The 24,389-nt window shown below is 39.2% G+C and overlaps 1 protein-coding gene across 1 annotated transcript in view; it reads left to right on the top strand.

The window, feature by feature from the left end:
• Window positions 1–24,389, top strand: part of spidr (scaffold protein involved in DNA repair) — a 42,786-nt gene that overhangs the window by 9,629 nt on the left and 8,768 nt on the right. The window contains exons 8-12 of the mRNA XM_042497238.1: window positions 1,380–1,599; window positions 9,314–9,518; window positions 11,074–11,306; window positions 19,337–19,495; window positions 22,409–22,496. Of these exons, the coding sequence (XP_042353172.1) occupies window positions 1,380–1,599; window positions 9,314–9,518; window positions 11,074–11,306; window positions 19,337–19,495; window positions 22,409–22,496 (905 nt within the window). The remainder of the gene's footprint in view (window positions 1–1,379; window positions 1,600–9,313; window positions 9,519–11,073; window positions 11,307–19,336; window positions 19,496–22,408; window positions 22,497–24,389) is intronic.

Genomic DNA, 24,389 nt, shown 5'->3' with positions numbered 1-24,389 from the left:
TAAGTATCTCCTCGTAATAGGACACCAGCAGAGGCTTAAAGGTGACAGTTGATTGTGGAAAGAGTAAACACCCACCTGATCCAAGTTTGTGGTCAGTAGATGGTTTGATTAGTATGATGTTTAAGAGTTAAATGGAGGGTTAAAGCGCAGAGTTTTATATTGACTTGACCTCATTTCTTTTTTTGTTTTACTTTTTATTTATTCGTTTTTCGGTTAAAAAATACACAAGGAATAAATGGTGATGCCACTGTATTCAATTAAAAACTTTTGGTACATTAACCTCTGACCAGCTTACTGAACAACACTTCTTTTCTCTTGTAGCCTGTCTGTTCATTCCAGCGTTGTGCATGTGTCCTTGCTTTAGTCCTTAGGTGAAAAGTCGACTTTAACTCATTTTTAAGTCCAGTCATTAGTGTTTTTCTGCATTGACGCCTGATTCTTTTTATCTAGAGTTTTCAAACCGTTACAAGTCAGATGCCGTGCAAAGTGCATAATTAAACCTTTACAGCAGAGTTTGTTTCTATTTAATTTGTCCCACTCCCTGTTACATGCTTCACAATAACAACACTGGCTGGATCATGCTGTTACAGGACACCTGTTTATCTTTGTTGCTGTAATTTTGGTGTGTGATGTCAGTGCACTCGCACACAGGCCTTGAATTGTTTCCTGACATAACGCCCTGACGACAACTTATCAGATCATAGTAGGCCAAGAGGAGGATCTCAAAGACAGGCTCAGTTTTGGCCCGCTGCCTGTGGTTATTCTGATAATTTTGTAATCTGGGACACACAGAGCACAAATGAAGCACTTGGGATTCATGTTTGGACAAATGCATGTTAAAACTTAATCACTCTCTAGCGATCCCTTTGATTTGATGTACTCATATGGTAATAAATTCTCCCCTCTGGCTACTTTCAGGGATTGTGAACGTACACACGAACAGATCTGCGTTCACTGTGAGCTCTAATGCTGCAATTTTCAAAACTCAACGCAATCAAGTTTACACACAACATTTGCATGCAGCCAAGTTGCTCTCTTATCTCAGTTTGATTTATAGCTTCGGGGCATTGTCTCGATTTGCTCTTCTTAATTATCTCTGTCGACTTCATTGCTCAGGCCAAAAGCACAGTCAGCGCTGTGGTGAAATTCCAAACATTTGCACACTCACCCAGTGGGATTCACTGCGTTTCATATCCAACTCAGCCTGAGTCAGTAACAGCTTTACAGTTATGCAGTGCGAATTGTTCTGATGCTAAAAGTGAATTACTCTCATAACACATAATGAGTCCCACAGAGAGCAGGGGTCCGTGAGAGCACGAGTACACACACACACTGAAACACACACTCAACATCTGTGTTGTTGTTGCTCTGCTCTCCAGTGGACAGGCCTGGCGTGCTGGTGCTGGAGGTGCTGGAGGTTCAGGAGGAGTGCAGCATGCAACTGGCGCACTGTGAGCACCACCAGCCTCCCGGAGAGGGCCACCAACACACTCACCCTCGCTGTGAGGAAAATGCTCGTGTGCTGGTGCTGTTCAACAGAGAGACGGCAGCCCAGCTGGTTCCTACACCCAAAGATATCATCCACATATACCCGCCATGGTGAGATGATGCCGTACATGTCGCCCTTTAAAGCCACTCTGTGTTTTCCTTTTTGTTACTTCACTGTGCAGAGTTTGTCATGAGAAGATTGTTTTTGCTTAAACCCTTTAACACCTGGATAGACATCAGTTTTTGTTTTTGCTTAAACCCTTTAACACCTGGATAGACATAGTTTTTCTTATGTTGCGTTTAGACGCCTTTCATAAGTGTTTAAACCGTGAGAAAATCTCATTTCTTTTAAATACATGGGGAAAAATACATTGAGCATCTTTGAAAGAAAAGTCCCGCACACAAATTGTAAAAGGTGAAAAGAAAATGAAATTATGAGATATTATCAAAAACAATGTCCAGAAAACTATAGTTATATATATCACATATATTCACATATATTTAAAATTATGTTACAGAAGTAAACTGACAGAAGGATTTCCCTCCTTTTTTAAGCACTTCCTTAAGGTATTTTTTTTTTTTGTTGTCTTTGTTTTTTTACTTTTTTTGTTTTTCTTTTTTGTGTGCTTACTTGGTAATTTTCTTGTAACTTTTTACTAATTTATTGCTATTTTTTGCCCTTTTTTAAGTTTCTCATAGCCTTCTTGCCATGCTTTTGAACAAATTACAGCCAGTTTGCTCAGGTTCACGGGGTTAATCTGCTGTAGGTGGAAACGTTTCTATGTGCTCACTTTAAATCTGAGATTAACACATGAACATATGAGCCGGACTTTATGACATCACAGCGAGTTTGGAGCCAATACTGGGTCCATTATGCAACTTACACAAGAGTGATGAGGAAACTTGAAACTTCCTGTGGACACACACAAAATGAACATTATTGCATTTCTGCACAGATGGAGTTTTCAGTGAATGAAAAGGAGTAGATGTTTGTCTCTTTTTTGGAGGAAAATCCTTATCACACAAATCTTTAGTCAAATCTGAGTGTTTTTCGCATGTTTTAAAATGTGTCTGGAGGGGGTATTTAAATGAAAATCCCATTCTGCTGTAGTTTGCATGCAGTTTGATTTGGATATTTGATGCTGCGGGGCAGTTAACAGGCTCTAAAAGTGACGGCCGTTAAGCGCCAGCTGCAGAGAATTTTGACTGGTGGATTAATAAATAAAGATGAATTATCACTTCAGGGGTTCTTCTGCAATAAGATGTATTGCAAGCTGTTAAATAATTAGTATGGCACTTAATTATTAGAAGTTTTAATTAATCTGCTGATTTATATTCCTGATTAACTGTGAGATATATAAAATGTAGGAAAGCACATTACAATTCTGTAAAGCCCACAATGACATTTTTGTTAAACTAATAATCAAAAATATTCAGTATCACAATTGAAATGCTGGAACTGATTAATTAGTTATAAAAATTGATTACTTATTTGAGCCATATTAAGAATAGATACGTTTTACGTTTCAACTTTATGGGCTTAATACTACCGATGATGGGTGCGATGATGCATTATTACGCCGATTAATGAACTGTTCTCTTGCACTTCTCTGTTTTTGATTTTTGACGTCATCGTGACTTGGCAAGCCATCAAAAACTACACAGAAAGGCCAAAGTTGCACAATACAAGACTGACTCACTCTGTGCAGGAAAAAGATTAACATGATCCCCTAAAATAATGCTGACAAGGCATACTGATAGGTGGATGACAGGCAGCAAAGGGCTGTGAGCTGAAGTCGAACCCACAGCTGCTGCGGCAAGGACATTGCCTTCATCCATGGGGCACCTGCCCTATCCACTGAGCCACTGGATGCCCTGATATACATTAAATATATACTTATTGCATCACTTAACTCTTCAAAAGTTGATTGGATCATCTGGAAGTTTTGAATCCACAATTCCTCTGTGAAACTGTGGACTATCACTTCCCAGAAATCCCTCATACGTGGCCGCTCCCATTTATAAGGGGCTTGCCTTTACATTATCGCTCATATAACACACTTATGTCGCCTTGGATTGGAAATAATGAGAGCTAGTATGGTGGCTACAATAGAAATGAAACTGCTCATGTTTTGAACATCCATCGCCATGCTTCTTGAAATGTTATCATGAGACAATAAGTAGCATAATGTCACTTAATGGAAACGCAGTCAACTTGCAATTGTGTTTTATGGACGTTTTGAAAATAACGCTTAAGTTTTGTGCAAATCTGTAATAGAAACCCGCTTAGTGACAAAAACACGCACTTGTATTTGATGTAAATTGACTGTGCGTAAATGCCCTGAGTGGCTGCATTGCAGCCTGTGATGTGGCTAATGGCTGCTGCGCTCTCTCTAAATACTGAACCCAGTGTCAAAACTTGTCGTTTCCATCAGTCAGTTAGACAAAAAAGCTTGGGAAAATAGTGTCCAGGTTAAAAAATAGCAAAGTTTCCCGTATAAAAATGTACTGTTCTCATCTCACAATAGCAAGCAGCAAAGGCCCAGATGTGAGGGCAGGGTGGAGAGGCTAGGAGGGGGGTGAGTGTGTGTTTTTGGGATTGTTTTGGAGTTGGAGCGAAGCAGCAGTTGACTCCAGCTGTTGGGAGTTTAGGTTGAGTGTACTCTGGAATATCCAGGCTGGCGGAAGCGCAGGGGCCTCCTCAGCGCTCTGACGTCACGAACAGCTCCAGGGAATGCTTCACATTCCTCTTCCTGGCAGTAGTTAGGTCATTTCCAGCAAACCGGGGAAAAAACACAGTAGGATTATTTTCTGGAGCATTTGGGAGCAAAGCGTGTAGGGAGCCAAAGGACTGAGATTGAAAACACATGGTGGTTTGAGAGCATCTCTGGCTTTAGCACCTCTCCTTCCCTGTTGTATTCTATTCCTGAAATCACAAGATAGAGTAGAGCCCCCACCAAACACTTCTACTCTTTCAAAGAATGATTTCTCTTCTCAGCAAGGATCTTTAAATCCTCTTTTGTTTGTGTAAAATACTTTAAGCAGTCACAACATTTGGTCTGCATTTTAAATCAATCAATTTTCTAACTCAATAAAAAGTCCCTAAATCATAACCAAGAACAGCTGATGACAATCTTAAAGTTCTCTGCAGAGATTTTCATTTATCCAACTTCCACAGTGACAGCAAAGGCTGGATACGAGTGGAAAAACCCGGAATTTAGAGCATGAACACGTCTGGTAAAATTCCTCTTATCAGTTTCCTGTGTGACACTCACCAGGGGTTAAACTCCTCCACAATTCCTGCAGTGAGTAGGTTTGCTCCTCCCACCTCCCACGCCTTGTTGTGAGTGGGCCAAGGCATGAGCGGAAATACCTGCAGGTATTATTCACTTACGAGCTGTGACGCCAGCAGCCGGGGCCACTCCTTAACCCGGCTACCTGTCTGATGATGACAGCTGCCCACTCACCTGTTCACAATGGGGTCACACACTTCCTGTGCGGGTGTCTTACCTGTTCTCATGAACAGTACGTTCCGCTCTGCTAACGTGACTGTAAAGCTCTCACTGATTAACTGATCTCTGCTCAGATGTTGGACTGATAAATGCTGTATTAAAAGCATGAGAACTCATGCAGAGTCAACAAATACATGTGTGTGCATGAAACTTTTTTTGGTCCAGCTGTCAGAACTGAAAAAAAAGAAATAAGATGGCAATGAAAATAAAAAAGTAAGATCAGCAGAACGAAGCTTTAATCCAAGATTAGATGATGAAAGAAGAGAGAACGTCATATTATTAAATAATGATAATATTATTATCAGTAGTATTGATGCATCAACAGGTAAACAGTACTGTTAAAAACAAAAACACAACCACTTTCTGATTAAAGTTCTAGGTTATATACAAAATGGATGTAAATAACCTGAGATTACACCAAAATTTTAAAGGTAATTCTAAAAATGACTACACAACTAGTGAAAATGGTTTATATTGTTCCAATGAATTATTATTCATATTTTTATATTAAATGATTGACTCTTTATTGTGAAGCTTTTTTAATAATGGATTTAAAATGCATGTATGTGTACATACATCACATTTTATATGTGCAAAACAAATGTGTCCCCAGATGTTAACCCTTTAAGTTTGACATACATGTGGAAAATGTATAATGGAATCTAGAATATTCATTCATTCATATTTGGTTTATATGCTCATGCCAATGTATAATTTCTAAAACAATAACAAAAATCCATTATGCACTTTTCTCTCATAACACTTATACACATTCAGTATGCACATATATCATCTTATATGAGTAGCTTCAAATATTTTTGCTAAATGTTTGCACACATACGGTTCAATATATATATGAGAAACAATTATATGAAGTTATATGTCCCAATATTTTAATTTATAAAGATATATAAATATATATTAATGGTATATCCTGCTAGGTAATAGGCAGCTAGTTTATCTGTTACCCTGCGAATTACCAGTTATCCAAAACCTGCTGACCTAAGAGGTCGGCAAGGTTCTTCTAGGGTCAGGAGATTTGACAAATATCTTGGACCTAAACCGTTCAGTGTATAACAGACAAGCTGAAACTGGTGGTCGATCTAGTGATCTGAGAACTGCGGTTATAAGCTGAGTCTCTCTGGTCCTTGTTACAATGCTGACAGCTGCATTCTGAATAAGCTGAACGGTCTGATTGCTGTCTTAGACGGACCTGTAAATTGCAGTAGTCCAGTCTGGGAGTGATAAAATCGTATACAAGTTTCAGTTGGTCCTGATTTTGGCAGTATTTTAAGGTAGTAGAAAGGTGATTTTGTTATTTATTCAACATGACTACTGAAATCCAGGTCTAAAATGTTGAGAATTGTTTTGCATGCTGAGTCTGAGTAAGAGTCTGTGCGTATTTTACAAAATGATATATAGGAAGACAGGAAGAAGTGTAGCCAGCAAGCCTTAGGTATGTTCACTTGATGAATGACTGAAAGTATTGACTGTCAGAATACCAGCGGATTAATTTTCAGTTGACTAATGGACGAGTCATCCAATTGTCTACACCGTCATGGTAAAGCGTACAGTATGTACTGTATGTGGCAAATGCATAACATTGTGTCCATAAATCTTGCTTGACTGCATTAATTGTAGGGTATAGACACAGTGACATGAACATGTATATACAGGTAAAGGCAGTCAGGGCGAAAAAAAAACTGCAAAAATACAACCTTTTATGAAGACTAGATTAAAATTTTCAAATTCTATTTAGACAGTATCAAATTTTGATCAAACTTCACCATGAGTCTGTAGTTTGTACAAATGTTTGCGTAAATGTGCTCTTTATGTTCTACATGCCTGTTTTGTGAATATATAACAAATTACGCACTAAAATATGATTAATAATGCCCAGCTTTGATTTGTAAAAGGAGACAGTATTTACACTAATCTCAAGTATTAGAAACAACAATCAGTGTGATGTGATATAATTCAGTGAATCAACAAACACCGCTCTCCAAAATTACCATAGAATTAAATAAACCTTCATAAGGGTCGAGTTACATTTGCATTTCTTCTGGTTTTTAGTTTTGGCTCATGCAAATAGTGAAGTTCAGTGATGTAAACATTGTCAACAGCTAGTTGGCAGTCCCTCCAGGATCTTGCTGGCTGATTCCACAATCACTTTCTAAAAAAATGCAATGCATTTTGCAATGTTCAAAGGCCTTTTTTTCCTCTTTTTTTTGTCAATGAAATTGCAGGGGTGAGTAAAAATTGCGAAAATAGTTGTGTTGGTGCCACCTCAACAATTAGCTGTTGATGCTGTTCTACTGAGCGCATGATCATCATATTTTGTCCCGTGTCGAAGCCACGCAGCAACAATTAACATCCCACACCATGCTGTTAATCTCACACAGACACCGAATTGACTGTCATTAAAACAAGTCTCATGATGAACAGAGAGAGAGAGGGACTGAGTGAATCAATACGCTGCATGCAGGTCAATGAAATGAGAATGTACCCATTTTAAATGATTAAATTTGCGGTGATTGCACAAAATTGCAAGGTCATGCACAATTCACAGGGATAGGCTGAAATTACGTGAAATGTTGGAATTGTAACATTATGAAATCCTAGAGGTGGAGGGTCTGAAAAAGTGTGCGTCTCTGGAACCAAAGAAGAGGCAGCAAATCGGATAGACATCAAACATGAAGGGGACTCCAGGGTGGCGCTTACTTTATTTGGGAATCTTGATTTTTGAAATAGTTTGCCTCTTATTCCCATGGTCTCCTCCCACTAACATAGGGAAGCTTACCAATGGAAGCTGATGACAAGTTGAGGCGATAAAATCCAAAATGTGAAGTTTGTACACTATTATAGTTTATCTTTATAGATTTTATTGATGCTGACTTAAGCAATACTGTGGACATATGACATCTTTTATCTTGTGTTTCTTGGGTTTTGTCTTTTTTTTTGCATACATGCAAAAAATTCTTAGTATGTCTTATCTCTTAAAGGGACTTTGGCATTACATTGTCCATCAGGAGCAGGATGGGAAATAATATCAAAATGAATCTAGTAGTAGTTTTGCAAACAGTGACGCTGCAAGATCCCCAGTAGTTGCAGAATCTTACAGTGTGTGATTGAAACCTTACAATGTCTTTAGATGTGGGAGGGTTTCGGACTTGAGTCATTTTAAAAGTCTTTTCAAAGTCGTCTAGAATATGGTAGGCATTAGCTTTCTCCACCTAAAATTGCCAATTGAGTGTGTGCGGCAGTTTGTTTTGTGAATACTCTCTTCCTGCTTTTAATGCACAGCCAAACAAATTGTTGTTTTCCGATTTATCTGTGTGTTTAATTTTTCTGGTTCAACTAGACGAGCTGTGGCACGTACTGCAGTTCCAGTCACACAGTGCTCTTGGCTCTGAGTCAGCGATAAGCCATCATCACACTATTATCCGTGTCACATATGGAAGATATTAAGTCGTAACTCAAACTTACCCCAAACAACTTGCCATATAATTATCTGGCTGTTATTCAAGTTGTTGCATTCTCAGGCTTGGTAACACTCAGGTATGTGTCATTTACCTTTGAAGAGCTTAAACACTTGACGAAAAATGTCTTTTGTAGATTTCATGGAAAAGTTCAGCTTCTCCTTCTTAGCGCACACAGATCAGTTAAATCCAAGCTGGTAACAGTTAAAAAATGAGTAAAATTTAACACAAGAGCACTTCAGGTCACACATGCCGTCTTTGCATTTGATTCTGTGTTTTTCATCAGCAGACCCTCGGCCTGTTTGATTGTGACGGGTGTTGAAGTGTTTTTCCACACATGATGTCACATTTGGAAAGTGTTTTAATCAAGCTGTGCAGCGCTGTGAGGTGTAGCCTTTTAAGAACCTCGCTTACATGGAAAATTCATCCTATACCTCAGTAAAAGAGGACAGATGCATCTGTTGTGTATTTTCACATGCTTTAGAGGAGGTTTTTGAACTTGTACTCTGCGCTGGGTGGTACCTCGTCAAGAGACCTGCGGAGGTGGTTGGTACCTTATCTGAGTTTGACATTCAAACAGTCTCGAGCTCTCAGCCCCCTTACATTTGTGCAATAGCCTCCTCCATTCACTGTAGTGTAACATTGGAGTCTTTGCATCTGTTATTAACTGAATCACAACACTGTTTAGCATTGCCCAACACCTGAAATATGTATAAATTCATGGTAAATTAAATGTCCCAAACTCGCTCAAAGTCGAGGTGTAGAATGAAACAACAGCCCTGAAACAACTGCTATATCCCGAATCCAGAACTGATGAACTTTATTTCTTTGCAGGCAAAGTCTGTCCATAGAGGGTTTCAGCTGTGATATTATTCTGAACACACACTTCAGCCAGAAAGTCTGCTCTGCTACCAAACCAGCCGACACGTCTGCACCTATAGGCCTGCTCTCAGCAAAAAGGTGCAACCCGTATTCTCTCTGCAAAATATTTGGACTGCTGGAGGAATGCAGAACTACAGAGGAGATCACTGCCAAACAGGTGTGTATGCTTCGATATCAATATAATCACGTGCCTTAGCTTTAATTACCAACTCAAATGTACCTCATTTTAACTATTAGTTAATGTAAGACATCAAACTAATCTGTTTTGACCATCATAATGCCACCTAAACTGGGTCACTCACCTGAAGTGCACAGAAAAATGTCTTAAGTCTAAGAAGCTACTGGCCATAAGGCAGGGCTCAGTACTAAGGATTGCCTGGGGCAAGCAAAATGCAACATCGGGCTAATAAATCTAGCAACTCATTTTACTGATGTGACAAGTGGTAAAATTAAATAAACAAGTTTTTTTCATAGCTGACAATGAAAGTAGGTAAGGAGTGAGCCATCTTGCTTCCTTCGTGTCTCTCAGTTGCAAAGTACAGATCTGGCTCTTTTGGAAAAATGGCAGCCAGTAAAGAAAAAAAAAATTAAGAGGTGAAGTACAAGCAAGCACTTCAGTTATCTGGGAAACAGGAATTAGGTTGGATGAACTCCAATTTTGTGTTGTGCAGGTTACTACCAGTTTGAGAACAAGGCAGATAAAATGGGTTAGTTTTTCATGACAGTTTACTGTGGTCTTTCTTGTTGTTTGATTATCATTAATAAATTTAATAGTAACAACTTGTATATATAAAAAAAAACAATGCTGAACCCTGCATAAGGTTTCATTTTTCTGTGCAAAAATACCCCTATGGAATGATCATATACCAGGAAGCATGTGTTCATATTCTTCATAAATATAATGAATTTATTCTCCATAAATTCATATCAAATCAAAGGTGCAACTGTGCGAACAACATGTTTTTGCCACAGGGTTCACTGCTTTCACTTCATAAATATTCTCACACAAAGAACAATTAACAGTCACTCCAGAGCATTTAACCCACATCAGTCAGATATTGGTGCATTCGGTCATTACTGCAGGGATATCATGAGTTTGCAGGTGGTTTACATGCATATTTGTTTTCTTAAATCTGAATCTCTGTTTTTGTCCTCAAGCAAAAACAATAAATTTTAGCAGTAACTTGAAAAACATGGCGCCAGTGGCCATGCTGTCCTTTTAGCAGTTGTCTAATGCAGTGTAAAGACAAGGCGATCCCTGTATTAAGCATTACACACTGCCGTGATGTTTGTTGACAACAAATTGTATGGAAATATAAATAAACCGTTAGTGAACTTGTTTGTTCGTGTCACATGCACAAACACAGAACGCATGGCTGCCACAGACAATTCTTTTCATTATTTAACAATCATTGTTTATCACTAATTTCCAAATCCAAGTTGACATCTTGAAATGTATTGTCTTTTCCAACCAACAAGGTACAAGGTAGATTTATTGTAATTTTTCGTAAACGTGGTTAAGAAGAAACAGTGCTAAACTCCAAAAAGTTATATATAAAATTGAATGACAAATCCAGAGAAACTGAAACTAGAATTTTTACATAAAAATTAGTCGTACTGAAAATACTGGTACACTATTAATTGAATATTTGGATAACCATTGCAGCTCTACAATAAATACTGTTTGATTTCCCTCTCTGTCTTCTCTTCAGGTTGCTGCCTCAGAAGCTCTGTGCAGTTTTGGAGGTTCAGGAGTTTTGACGAGACACTGCCTCTCGCTCCTGGAAGTGATTGAGGGGCTGGGCCAGGCTGGCTGTGTGGGACAGGACGTGGAGGTGGTGATCCAGAGAGTTTACTCCATCCCTGTGCCTGACTGCTCTCCTGTGTCCATCCTCAAGCCCAGACCTCCCTCCGCTCCTCCTCCTGCAGAAAAAGGCAGAACCAGGTACAGCAGCCCAGTGGGGCCTCTAGTTTGTCACTCGATGCCAAAAGAGACTGGGGAAAAAATGAATCACATTTTATCTCCTGTGTATGCTTCTCTCCCACAATATAAATGACTGTTTTTGTGAAAAAATGCATGCTGGTTTTCTTGGGCTCGGGCCTTGCATGCTTCTCCTTGGTGGCACAATGTGTCTAAGTGGTCGAGCTATTGTTCACAGCGCAGCGGGCCCCACAAAGTGCTCACGCTGTCTCCAGCCATATGGCATTGCTTGACAAAGGACACAAACATTTCTAATTGAATCCAGCTCCTCTGTGAGAGATTCTGGCCAATTCTCGGGAAAGACAGCATGATGTTTTCAGAATCTCGTGCACCAGCAAGCCAGAGTTGAATCGGTGCCCACTCGTACTCAGCTGGGTGGAACAGGTTTGCAGCCGCTTTCATTACCTTAATGCTCGAAAGAAAACCACAAGTATATTTTACATGGGTGTAAAGATGTCATGCCTTTCAGTCTCAGCGTTGCAGTAAATGTACAGTTGTGAGGAACGGGGTGAGACTTGTTTTAGCTTTGGTGACTTTATCTGATGGTGGAGCCCACACATTGCATTAATATTCATTGAAATATAAAAGGTATAGAGCTTGAAATGATCAGTTAAATAAGGCAATCACTTGATTATCAGAAAAAGAATTGTGACCTGTTGTGATAATAATCGAATAACCATTTAAAGGCTCTATATATGACATTCACAGCACGGCAGTAAACCACTTTTTGCTATGTAAAGATATTTCAGAATAACGTCATCCTGAGCAGAGAATGAAGTCATGCTCCCTCTGTGTGTTGTAAACTGAGCTTCTCTGTTTTTTGTTGGAGTAAAAGGTCAGGCCGCACCTGCATGTTAGTGCCTGTGAATCCCTGTGTATGTCACACTGACTAGCTGATCAACACTCCTTGGTAGGTGGTTAATGCTGACAAAGCTGTTTAAACCCGTAGTGGCGAGACAGCGTTGTAGCTGTAGATTAGCACCCACCCTTCAGCACCCCCCAACCACATTAACACTCTCACAACACTGTTGTTAGCAGTATAAGCACTGGTGGCACCGTTAATGTGGCCACCACCATTTCAGATCAGGCACTCCTATGATTGCTTCTGATTTAAGAGATTAGAGCCTTGTGCAGGTAACCCTGGCCCAGACTCTGAATGCTGTATAAAGGTACAGTGTTTCAAATTTTGTGGCATCTAGTGGTGAGTTTGCAACTTTGCAACCAACTGAAACTTCTCTCGTGTGCCAAGCATGTAGGAGAACTACGGTGGTCAGCACAAAAGCATGAATGGCCCTGTCTTAGAGTCAGTGTTTGTGTTTGTCTGTTCTGGGTTTCAGTAGAACAACACAGCGGACTCCATGAAACAGCATCTGCTCCGCATGTAGAAATAAACATCTCATTCTAAGGTTACGAAAACACAACAAGTGTTGTTTTCAGGTGGTTATACACTAAAGAAAACATAGCTATGAATATTATATTCCATTTCTGCCAAAAGATGTCCCTAAATCAGGGATGCTCAACTTGCTTTCCCCAGGGGCCAGAGACTAGGGGCCAGCTGTAGCAGCCCCGCACATGTATGCAAGGCTGTTTCTAGGATTTAGGGGTGTGGGGGATTCCGCCCCCTGGCACTTTTTTGATAAACAAGTTCTATTTTGATGCTTTTCTTTTATGCACTCGGGCTCCTTATGTATGTTAAAACTGGGCCAGATTCAGCTGCAAGTTGAGTATCACTGCCCTGTATCCTACTCATTGGACCTTTAAGCACTTTAAAAAAAAAAAAAAGCAAAATAATTCCTGGTTCAAGCCTCTCAGATGTGAGTATTTTAGGTTTTTATTTTTCATACCTGATAGTAGGCTGAATATCTTTAGGTTTTTTTAACTGTTGGTCAGACACAACAGGACATTTGAACAAACCACAGTGGGTGATGGGAAACTGCGATGATTTTATCATCAAAACAAATAATCAGTTCATCAAGAAAAAGACAAAACAACGTTAGTATTCATTTGGAGTCATGTTTTGGTCACCTGGTGAACGTCCAATATTTACCTTCCTTTAAGCTCTGTTTGGTGTCCACCAACTTGTGGTGGAAATATCTGTCTTTTTAACAGCTAAATGCTTCACTGTGTTCACAAGCTCATCTCTAACTGGTGCTTGGCTGTAGCGTAGAGTGGATTTATGGGAGTTTTTTCGCTGGAAATGGCTGCCTGCTGTGACTGGAAATGATGATGATGATGAGAGCAGTGAGCTGTTGACTGCTGTAAAACCGAAACAGTGAGCTGAAAGACACTAAAATGCTGCAGTCGAGGCGAGTGTGGATCCTCTGTCAGTATTTCGCTTTATGTGACCAATTTAACATCACACGGTTATATTTTTCATTCTTCATACCAAAATATTAATTACACAAAACAATAGTTAACTCTTTCAGAAGACTTGCTGTGCGAGCTGTTCAAAGCATCCTGTGTTATTGAAATGACTTCGATGTTTACTTAAGTGGTCTTGTTGTAGTTAATGAATCAGTGAATGTGCTATTTGAAGCAAATCCAAAGAGCATGACCTCTAGTTGCCTGGCCCTCCCCAGGCTTGTTGTTTTAGCTCTTTGCTGAGTAATAAAAGAAAAGCGCTGGTTCCTCTGAGTGGAGAGGCCCCCAGGGGCTCTGTGGTGAGGGGACAGCCCCGGTCAGCTGACAGGCTAACTGACTAAATGAGGGTCCGTTGTAATATGACACTTGCTCCTGCCATGCTGCTTCTGTGGTTGGTAAATAAACGCCGCCCTCTGACCGGAAACACTCCTGCCCTTCCCTCCGTTTCTCTGTAACTCATCCAGATTCAACAGGCTTGGGTGGTAGTGATAGGATAGAGGTTAGGAGGTGATCACGAGTTCCTGAGGTCAAAATATGTGGGTGACACAGCGTACTTTTTGTGACAGATTTTCTGGAAAGTGATATTTTTAGTCTATTTTCATCTTTACCATCATGTTTTTTTGTAAAGTACAATAGGATGCTAAACTCATTTGAGTTACACTTATTTGAGGTTTTGATTTGAAAAACAACTTTCTTGGTACATTGTGTTGCTTATTGTACTTTCCCAGGATGCATGCCTGCTCTACAGTGGGTAATTTACTTTGCAGCCCACTTGCCCCATTCTGTATAAAGACAAGGACAGTTTGTACCTCTCATGTTGTGTCCCCAGCCTCTATGACTCACCCCTCTGGTCAGCATGCTTATTTGATCCTTTTGTTGTTTGGCCTCTATGTTAACACACACAGGGGTGGAGGCCAGTATGATATTTATGCCTGAAGAAGATGTTAAGTTCCCGTAAATTCAGAATAGAATAAACAAGAAGATTAACTGTTTGCAGGAAGTGAGGAGAGGCTAGTTGTTTTTTTTTCCTCACTGGAGAAGGAACACAATGTGCTGCAAGGATCCTGTTACAACCGTGTTTATCACTCTGCCTGCAGTGATTGGTGGACAACACATAGGAAGGAATCCCGCCTGTCCGCCCCCCACCAATGAGGCCTCACTGCTGTATTCTTAATGCGTGGGTCACTTACTTGTGCGTTGCCAAGTAATGTGCATGCGTACACAGTGTGACTGTGAGAGTGTGAAGGAGCATGTGTGTGTGTGTGTTTGCACAGACTCAGTGGATCGTAGTTCCTGGAAGAAAACCTGAGTTGCTGAGAATTCTGTGATCGCTCACAATAACAAATTCCTGAAAACAGCCTGCGACTGAAACCGATGGCGGAGGGTTTTTATGTGAGCAAGGGGTCGCTGTTTGAGGAAGTGGGGCTCTGAAGGAGGGACTGAACAGGGAGGTGGTTGTTTATGTCAAGCTGGCACCACCACGAGTCTCATCACCCGTTTCTCTCCTCTGTCAAGTGTCATATTAGATTTCATGAGAAGTCTTTGCAAGTTCAGACAAGCTCTACTTAAAGTGAAAGTGTATTTCTCACCAAATTTGACTCTGGCAGCTGTATTCATATTAGAGGCAAAGTTGTGTCTCTTTATTTATTGATTTAGTCTTGTACAGTTAAAAAAAAGCATCAGTTTTTTAGGATTAAATGCAGAATTTTGTATGTAGCAGTATTTGAATGTATTTACTTATATATACAATATGTTACGCTCCTTGATAATGGTTAAGAGATAACTCTGATGTTGGTCTAGACTTTCATGCCTCCATGCTGATCATAGCCGTGGCTGGAGGCATTATGTTTTTGGGTTGTCCGTCCATCCCATTTTCATGAACGTGATATCTCAGGAAAGGCTTGAAGGATTTTTTCCAAATTTCCAAATTCGGCACAAATATTCACTTGGATTTAACGATGAACTGATCAGTTTTGGGGGTCAAAGGTCATTGTGACCTTATCTGTTTCATTCTCATGAACCCGATATCTCAGGAACACCATGAAGGATTTTTTCAAAATTTGGCACAAGCGTTCACTCTGACACAGCGATTAACTGATTCGATTTTGGTGGTCAAAGGTCAAGGTCACTTCGACTTTGCGTCCGTCTTATGTTCGTTAAAGCGATATCTCAAAAAGGCCTTGAGGGAGTTTCCTCAAATTTGGCAAAACTCAAGAATGAACTAATTAAATTTTATTGTGGTCAAAGGTCACTGTGCCCTCACAAAACATTTTTTTTGGCCACAAGAATTCATATTCAAATTATAACACAGTTTCAAACAAATGTCTTCTAAAATAAGATAATAACAGTTGTTTCTTCATTATGCTGAACATGCACTCTATAGATCATTTTGAGTAGATCCCACAATCCCACAGACAGTCCTTCTGCTGTAAATACTCACGAGTGCCAAATGTATATTTATACTGTATGCAGCTAAAAATTGCCCCAACATATGCACTATTTCCTCATGTTTGAGTAACGTTTGCTAAAAGCCAGCATGCCCAGGTGTTCTAAGAAATTATTTACTGTGTGTATGTGTATATATATATATATATATAAATAGAGAGAGAGAGAGAGAGAGCTGGAATCAAACCCAGGGCTGCTGTGGCAAGGACACTGCCTTCATATATGGGGTGTCTGCTTTATCCACTGAGCCGACGGATGCCCTTAAAGGTTAACAGCTTTAAAGAAACAGCAAATCTGATGAAGCTGTAAATGACTAAAAGACAGTAAAGCACATTTTTATTTAGTTTTTTTTTTCAAAGATTTGTGCCCGTAAGAACAATGCAGAACACTGCCAGTCCTAAAGCATTATCTCACCAGTGTGATGCAAAAATGCAGTCTGGCAATACAGGAAATCTGCATGCAAATTTTGACACCAACCCTGGTGCCACCATGCACACCAACCCTGGTGCCAATTACTATATTGTATTGTTTCTGTTTTCTGCACATTTTGTGAATGTGGCCCAATTAGTGTATACTCCACACAACAAAAACTTATCCAGAGAGAATCCCTAAGTGGCTATTAACACCTACCAAATACATAAACTAATTTTACCCTGGATGTGATGCTAATGTTGTTTATGGCTAGGTCTAAGTACAGGCCAGCATAATGTGTTTGTCAACATTCGCATTAATAATCTTGACATACTGTAGTTTCCAAAAAAATGTCCATAACTGCTTGTCCTCATAAGGGTCGATCATTTTAAAGTCATTTATAAAGTAAGAAATGGCAAATACATGTTAAATTTTATGTTAGGGGGTTTTGGTCAGTGAAGCAATTTGAACACATCAGTGCTGATAATAGTTTTAAAAAAAATTGACTAATCAAAAGACAGATCAATGAATAATCTAAATATTTGCTTGTTGATGCCTAACGATTACAACTATTTGTGACAGGGCTCTTTGTAGGACACTAGCCTCTTTGTCACCCCAACAGACGCAAATATTATTTTTGTGTTTTGAAAGAATGTGAAATGTTTTGGCTTTCGGGAAATTATTTTTTTCTGAGGCATTTTTCTTTCTGACAAAGTGTCCAACGTGTCAATAAGTGATTAAAGGGATTAATACCTTCTTTGTAAAAATGTTCTCTTCACTTAACGTTACACTTAATGCACTAATATGTACAGCTCCATAAGCATCTAATCTACAGAAAAGATTATTTGCCTCATTATGTGTACGTTTAACATTTCTTCTTGTGCTATATTGGTGTGATTTTGGATTGTGAATAGAGCAAACAACTGAGAATAATCTTGGTGAAAACATTGGCTTACACCACCAGAAGTCATGTCAGGAATGTTATTGAGATATCTATTTCCAGGTCTCTCAAAACACACAGTCCGACCCCATGTTTACCAACAGAGGACATTTATAGGTCTAATCAGGTGGCTGAAAACAGTCTCAAAGTTTCCCAATGTCTGGGATGTGCGCATGCATGCACATGCATGATGGGCATGCTGACACCTCCTCCCTCCTCCCTCCTCCCTGTTTTTTTCTTCCTCCTCCTCCTCCTTCTCTTCTTCTTCTTCCCTGGCCGTTGCTTGTCTAACCAGGGGATATGAACTCTGCTGTTTACTCTCAGGGCTGGTACAGGGCTGTGTCTGGGCTTGACTGGCTAAGATACTGGAGCCTACAGAAGTTCCAGTCCCTCGCTCACTGGGAGCAGCAGAGTGCAAGAATACACAGCGGCTCACTGCCTCACAACTTTGTGGGCCAAAGGTCTTTTCTGTCAGCGGCAGCCTGTCAAACCGGCCACTGGCATTAACACGTCCAAATGTCAGCGCTGAGCCTTAGCTGTGTACTGTTAAGTGTGTCACTGGAAACAGTGGCGTTTCATTCTTATAAGTGCTAAATCATATAAATGGCTCATTATTTTCATAAAACAAGAAATGGTTGGATTATCTGATTTTAATCAAACAAATTGGGTGAAAATGTGCTCATCATTAACCCTATTTTTAATGCAAACACTTGCAGCAGAGACACTTTGTTTGTTTATTTAGTTCTTTATTACAGTCCAGCTCCAGCAACGTACAGGTGAAGCAGGGACAAATGCAGTTTGCAAAGGAAACTGAGATGAGCTCTGCACACCAAGTTTGGTGTTCCAGATACAATGAATGAGTCAACTTACAACATTTAAGTTGACTTACTTGCTGAGTTTCTTCAGTTGCCAGGATATGTTAGACATTTAAACTTTCAATTATATGGATAACTTTTAGGACCTCTTGTCCGTGTGGCCTTGAAAGTTAAAGAGAACAACAATCTGAACTTTTAAGAACTGAAGATGTTGATGGGGCTGTGCAATTCACAGTGTGCAGATTGGCGCTCTTTCTTAAAATAATCACAACTTTCTGATTTTTCAACATGAGATTGAAAAATCTCCATTATGTGAATTTAAAGGTACCACCTGGAGTTTTTGGCCACTGGTAGTGTGGCCAAAAACTTTAGTTTTGTTGGTTTTGTGTACTGTCACGGGAAACTACGAGTCACATATGTGTATCTGCTGCTTGTTTCACACAGATCAACAGTTAAAGACTCCAACTTATGAGTATTTTCATTGTCAATTAATTTCAATTCATGGATTAGTTGTTTGGTCTATGAAATATCAGAAAATTGCAAAAAAATCCAAACAGTGTTTCCCAAAGCTGAAGACATTGTCCTCAAATATTTTCTTTTCCATAACCCAAAGAGACGAAAGGCCGGAAAATATCTCTAACTTCAGAGAATTTTTACATTTTTCTCAAAGAATTACTCAAACTGATTAATCGACTATCAAATAAGTTGCCAAACAAAATCAATCAACAGTTGCAGCTCTACATTTAGAGGTGGTAATGGGCAAAGAAGCATAAAAATTCACAAGGAAAGGCAGTAAAGAAGTAAACAGCAAGTAAGCTAGAAATTAAACAGATATAAATAACTTTAGTGACATTAAGGACACCATTAAATACATAAAATGTGATTTTATTATTAATTATTATCTTTTTATGTTCTTCCTCCTCCTCCTCTTCTTCTTCTACTTATAGTAATAATAATAATTTATTATTCTTTATTATTATTATAATTTTATTATTATTTATTTTGTCTGATTTTTTCCCTAGGCTCTGTGTGCTCGTCCAGGATAGCTACGGGATGTTCAGCGTGGTCCAGCTCCACCTCCTGCCCTGCAAGGACGACCTCCACCAGTACTGCGACATGTGGCAGGGGAGGACCTGCATGCTGAGAGGCATTAAAGTGGTACAGCGGGTCACGCGAGAAAGGTGAGAAAGGTAGCTTTTCACCTGAATTTCAGCTCAGTGTCATGAGTAAACTTCAACCTGTGACCAATACCAATCAGTGATATGGATTTCTGCTCTACACAAGGTTATCTTATCTCGCTCCCTAGCCATCTGGAACAACAGCCCTGGGTAAACGCCTCAGGGCCCTGTGCTAGAGGCGCTGAGCCTGAAGCTAAACCATCACACATTGGGTTTAGAATCTTAATGTGTGAATCTCCAACACAGCAAATCCCCCATTTTCATGCTTGAACACCCTTTTGAAACATTAACTCCCGCATTTGTAACACAATGAGAATTTACTGTTCTCAGCTCATATGAACCTGATTATGCTGTGCTGCCGGCAGTGCAACTGTGTTTACATGTAAAGTGATACCGAGGTGCACGCTATGTGTCCCTTGTGAGTTTCCATAGTCAGGATCCCAGATTAGAAGCAGTTAGAAGAACTGACATGGGAACATTTAGAGACTGGCTGGGGGTATGTTTACATCCTTGGTATTTTCAATGCCACAGCAGCCTATAATGTCTCTGGAGGTTTTCTGTGGTCTCAACTGTGATGGATGGGCTACCTCCGCTGCTCACACATGGGCCATCTTCCTAGCTCAAACTGAAAAACACGTGGCCCAGGGTTAGGATAAATCAGGCATTCAGTTTTTTCCTATTCCCAGTTTCTTAGAACCAGTAAATATAGGCTTTCCTGGGATATCATAATAATGTATAGAAGAGGTGAAGACTTTTAGGGCGCATGCTTGTTTACTTTTTTGCGGAAAGTTAGATAAAAGAGATTGATATTGCTGTGAGATGGTAGAGTGGTATCAGTCCTCTCTCTGCTAAACTATCTGCGAAAAATAAGCATAATTCCCAAGATGCCGAACTATTTCTTAAACAGTATCAGTCTTTGGGGGGTGTGGTTTCTAAACAAACAAGCAGAGGCCTCTCTGGCCCCTGTGTGAGTGGTGTGTCCTGATGGGAAGGAGCAATTTCCACAGTAAAGTTCCCTTTTCTCGAATGTATGCTAACAACAAAAAAAAAGGAAAAGTCATTCTTAAAGGTTCGGATCAACATCTAACTTTGGTATTTTTCAACCTTTACCCCATTTCTAATGTGTTTCTGTCTAGTTGACTAATTGGGACAATAATTTTTAAAATTGGTCCAATAATGAGCAAGAGGGTTGCAGCTGGAAGCAGGTGCACACCGTCAATGTGTGGCCGCAAAGAGTGCTTGCAACTGACAGGCTCAAATTGGTATTTTAACATTATGGAAAGCATTCCCACAAAAATAGACCTTTTGGTTAAAAGTAAGATCCTTTTTCTTAAATATTACCACTATGCATAGGTGTGCATTGTTAATGTACAGCCACTGAAAGCTTGTTTTTGCTGCTGACAGGCTTAGATAACAATATGGAAAGGATCCCTACAGAGATAGAAAGAGTAACATCCTTTTTTTTTTTTTTAACCAGAAACAGCCCCGAAATCGGCATGACCAAACACTTCAATAAAAAACGATACAAGCAAAATAAAATCACACAAACTGGGTTCATCTTTTAACTTTTCCAACCACCATCAACCACCTTAAATCACCCGGTTAGATGTGAAAACTTGTTGGCACTATAAACACTAAAATGACTGTTTATCTAAATGGAGTCTGGTGGGTTTGGCAGTGGCGTTTTTTGGGGCTGTTTCTGGTATAACAAAAAGCATCTTACTCTTCAGCAATAAGGTCTGTCTCTGTTTGGATCCTTTCCATAATGTTGTCAGACACTTAAAATAATAATCTGAGCCTGTCAATGGCAAAAACAAGCCATTTCAGTGGATGTAAATTAATGGGCGCACCTGCCGCAAGTGGTTAAATTGTAGCCGGTTGCAGTGTTTTCTCTTTCTCAATACTGGACCAATTTTGAAAAAAAAAAAAAACTGTTGGCTACATTAAACACAAAAACACTGAAATAGGGCTCAGGTTTAAAAATACAGACGAAATTAAAAGATTACAACCTACAAATTGCAAAAAATAAACAAAAAAAGATGTGTTGAGGTTTGCCAAAATAGTGGTGTGTATCAGCTCAGTATCAAAATCAAAATGAAATGAACGACTCCTGTTACTTTGTCGTTACTCATCCTCGAGGAGGCCTCACTAGACTTGAATGGGCTGCTCAACCAGTTCCTTACAAAGAAACCCTGTGATTACAGGCTGACTAACAGGTCGTTAACTGCTGGCTGATGTGACTGCACACACACACACACACACACACACACACACACACACACACACACACACACACACACACACACATATGGATGAATAAGTAACATTGACTGGCTACCCAACACTCAGCTAGTACTTCTTAGGAAAGAGACAGTGTATCAAATGATTGACATGTCCTGTCAGAGTTGCTACTTGATGTTTTTCTTCCTTTTGAATGATTTAATCCTTACAGCATCAGATTGACGTAAATGCAGCTTCACAAAAGCAAATAGAGCATGAACTAATTTCAATGTCATCACTGAGATTTAGAGCGTGGTGAGAGTAGATGAACGTCACTAATCAAACCTTTTAAACAGTTAAAATCACTTGTAATTGTTTCTCTAAACCTCTTTTTTTTTGCACCACAATGATAAAGTCATTTAGCTGTGAGCTGTTTTCCCACCTGTATCTCCCATATCTCCAAAACCTGCTTGTAAAAAACTGTTTTTGTGTGTTTGTGCTCTGCCAGCCTGAGCATGCTCTCTGCTAATTTGTTAAAACAAGCTCAGTCTTAACAGATTCGTGTTTCGGTGGAAGTGAAACTGCCTGTGAAAGCTCTGTCTTCCCATTGGAGTCCCTTATTCACCAGTTTCTCCTCCTCCTCCCCCTTCAGTGCCCCTTCCTCACTCTTTTTTCTCCTTCTTTGTGTCTCACTAGGCGCACCAGGCTTTTCAGCTTGATAGACAGTCTGTGGCCCCCAGTGATGCCTCTTAAACATCATGGAAACACACCCAGTATGTCCAGTGTAAGTTCTTATTAGAGCAGGAATCGTATGTCTTCACTAAGAGAGGGCTTGATTTGGGAATATATTCTTATTTTTATGATGGGAACTGGGGCTGCAACTAATGATTTTTTTTTATTATCAACTATTCTGCTGACTATTTTCCTAATTGAGTAAATGTTTGGCCTATGAAATGCCCATCACATTTTCCTAAACTCCTAGTAATTATGTCAAATGTCTTGTTTTGTCCAACCAAAACCCCAGACCTAGTTTACTATAATGTGAGACAAAGAAAAGAAGTAATTTAGAAACTGAAACTACAAAATTTTTTGGCATTTTTGCCCCAAAAAAATATTTAAACGGTAACCTCTGTATCTTTATTCTGGCCCCTATTTTCCATGTTTTTGTGTCTAATGTAGCCAACAGTTTTGGAAATTGGTCCAATATTGAACGACAGGGCTGCAGCCAGCAGCGGCCAAACAGACTACAGTGGCAACCACTTGGGGCAATCATGCACCCACAATGTACATCCAGTAAAAGTGCCTATCTTTGTCACTGACAGGCTCAGATTATTTTTATAAGTGTCTGACAACATTATGAAACGCATCCCTACAGATATAGACTTTTTTGTTAAAATGTAAGATCCTTTTTGTTTAACCAGAAACAGTCCTGAAATGGCATTTGCCAAATCCACCAGACTCCATTTAAATAAAATGTGATTTAAGTGTGTATAGAGCCAGCATATTTTCACATCTAACTGCATGAATTAAGGGTTAATTCAAATCGAACCAGCACTGCTGATTGTTGAAACAGTGGAAAAATGAACCAAGTAAGTTTTTGTGAGTTTTATTTTGTTTCTGTTGTATTAACATGAAAAGTGTTTAATAATGATAAAATTGTTAGATTTTTTCATGGAGTCTGGTTAGGTTTGCCATGGTGAGTTTTGGTACTGTTTGTGGTTAAAAAGTAGATGTTACTCTTAGACAAAAAGGTATATCCTTGTAGGGATCCTTTCCATAATGTTGTCAGACATTGGGAATAATAATCTGAGCCTGTCAGTGGCAAAAACAAGCAATGTCAGAGGATGTAAATTGACTGTGCACAAATGCTGCAAGTGGTTACATCGCAGCTTGTTTTGAAGCTGCCAGATGCAGTGTTATCTTTCAGTACGGCACAAACTATTACAAAAAAGAAAAATTAGTCACATAGACACATATTTCTGCTTATTGAGTAATCTTTTGTTTGGTTTTGTTTGTTTTGTTTTGTTTACTTTTGTTTTGTTTTGTTATGTGAAAACTCCAGGCTTTTTTAATTAAAACAGAAATGCACCATGGCTACAGACATCCAGAAATGAACAAAGTGAAAAATGAGGTGAAAATTGTAGTGGCTCACAGAGAAAGATCGTTACAAAACACACGAAAAAAACAAATGACAATCTCATAAAGATTTTGTTAGATACGTGTTCACACAATTGATGAGGAACACTTAAAAAAATGTTGAGTAGAGATAATACATGAGCAAACTGACAAATTCATCAAGATGACAACATGTATTTATCACAAGAAAATGTGTTGCAAATACAGAAAACATAGTAACACAGTCATTGTTAAACATTTTTGTCTCTGTTCTTATTTTGTTATCCATGTGAATTTTTTTTTTTTGCCTGTATTTCATTGTATGTAATATGTTATATTCAATACTGTATTGTATTACTCCACGCTTATTAATCCTTGACTTCCTCTCTTAATTTCTAGAAGCATAACCAGAGACAGGGATTGCAAATTAATCTGCAACAAACCTGTATGCAGTGCATCTACTTTGTGTTTTTTATATGAAGCAATGTATTTTATCCTTGTAAGATAAACAAGTCAATTTAAAAAAAACAAAACTGTCTATAAAGAAATTGTTAATTGAGAA

This window comes from Plectropomus leopardus, chromosome 12, assembly GCF_008729295.1.
Source record: "Plectropomus leopardus isolate mb chromosome 12, YSFRI_Pleo_2.0, whole genome shotgun sequence".
NCBI lineage: Eukaryota > Metazoa > Chordata > Actinopteri > Perciformes > Serranidae > Plectropomus > Plectropomus leopardus.
Note: the sequence above shows the minus strand (reverse complement) of the source record. Positions and strands in the feature narration are given on the sequence as shown.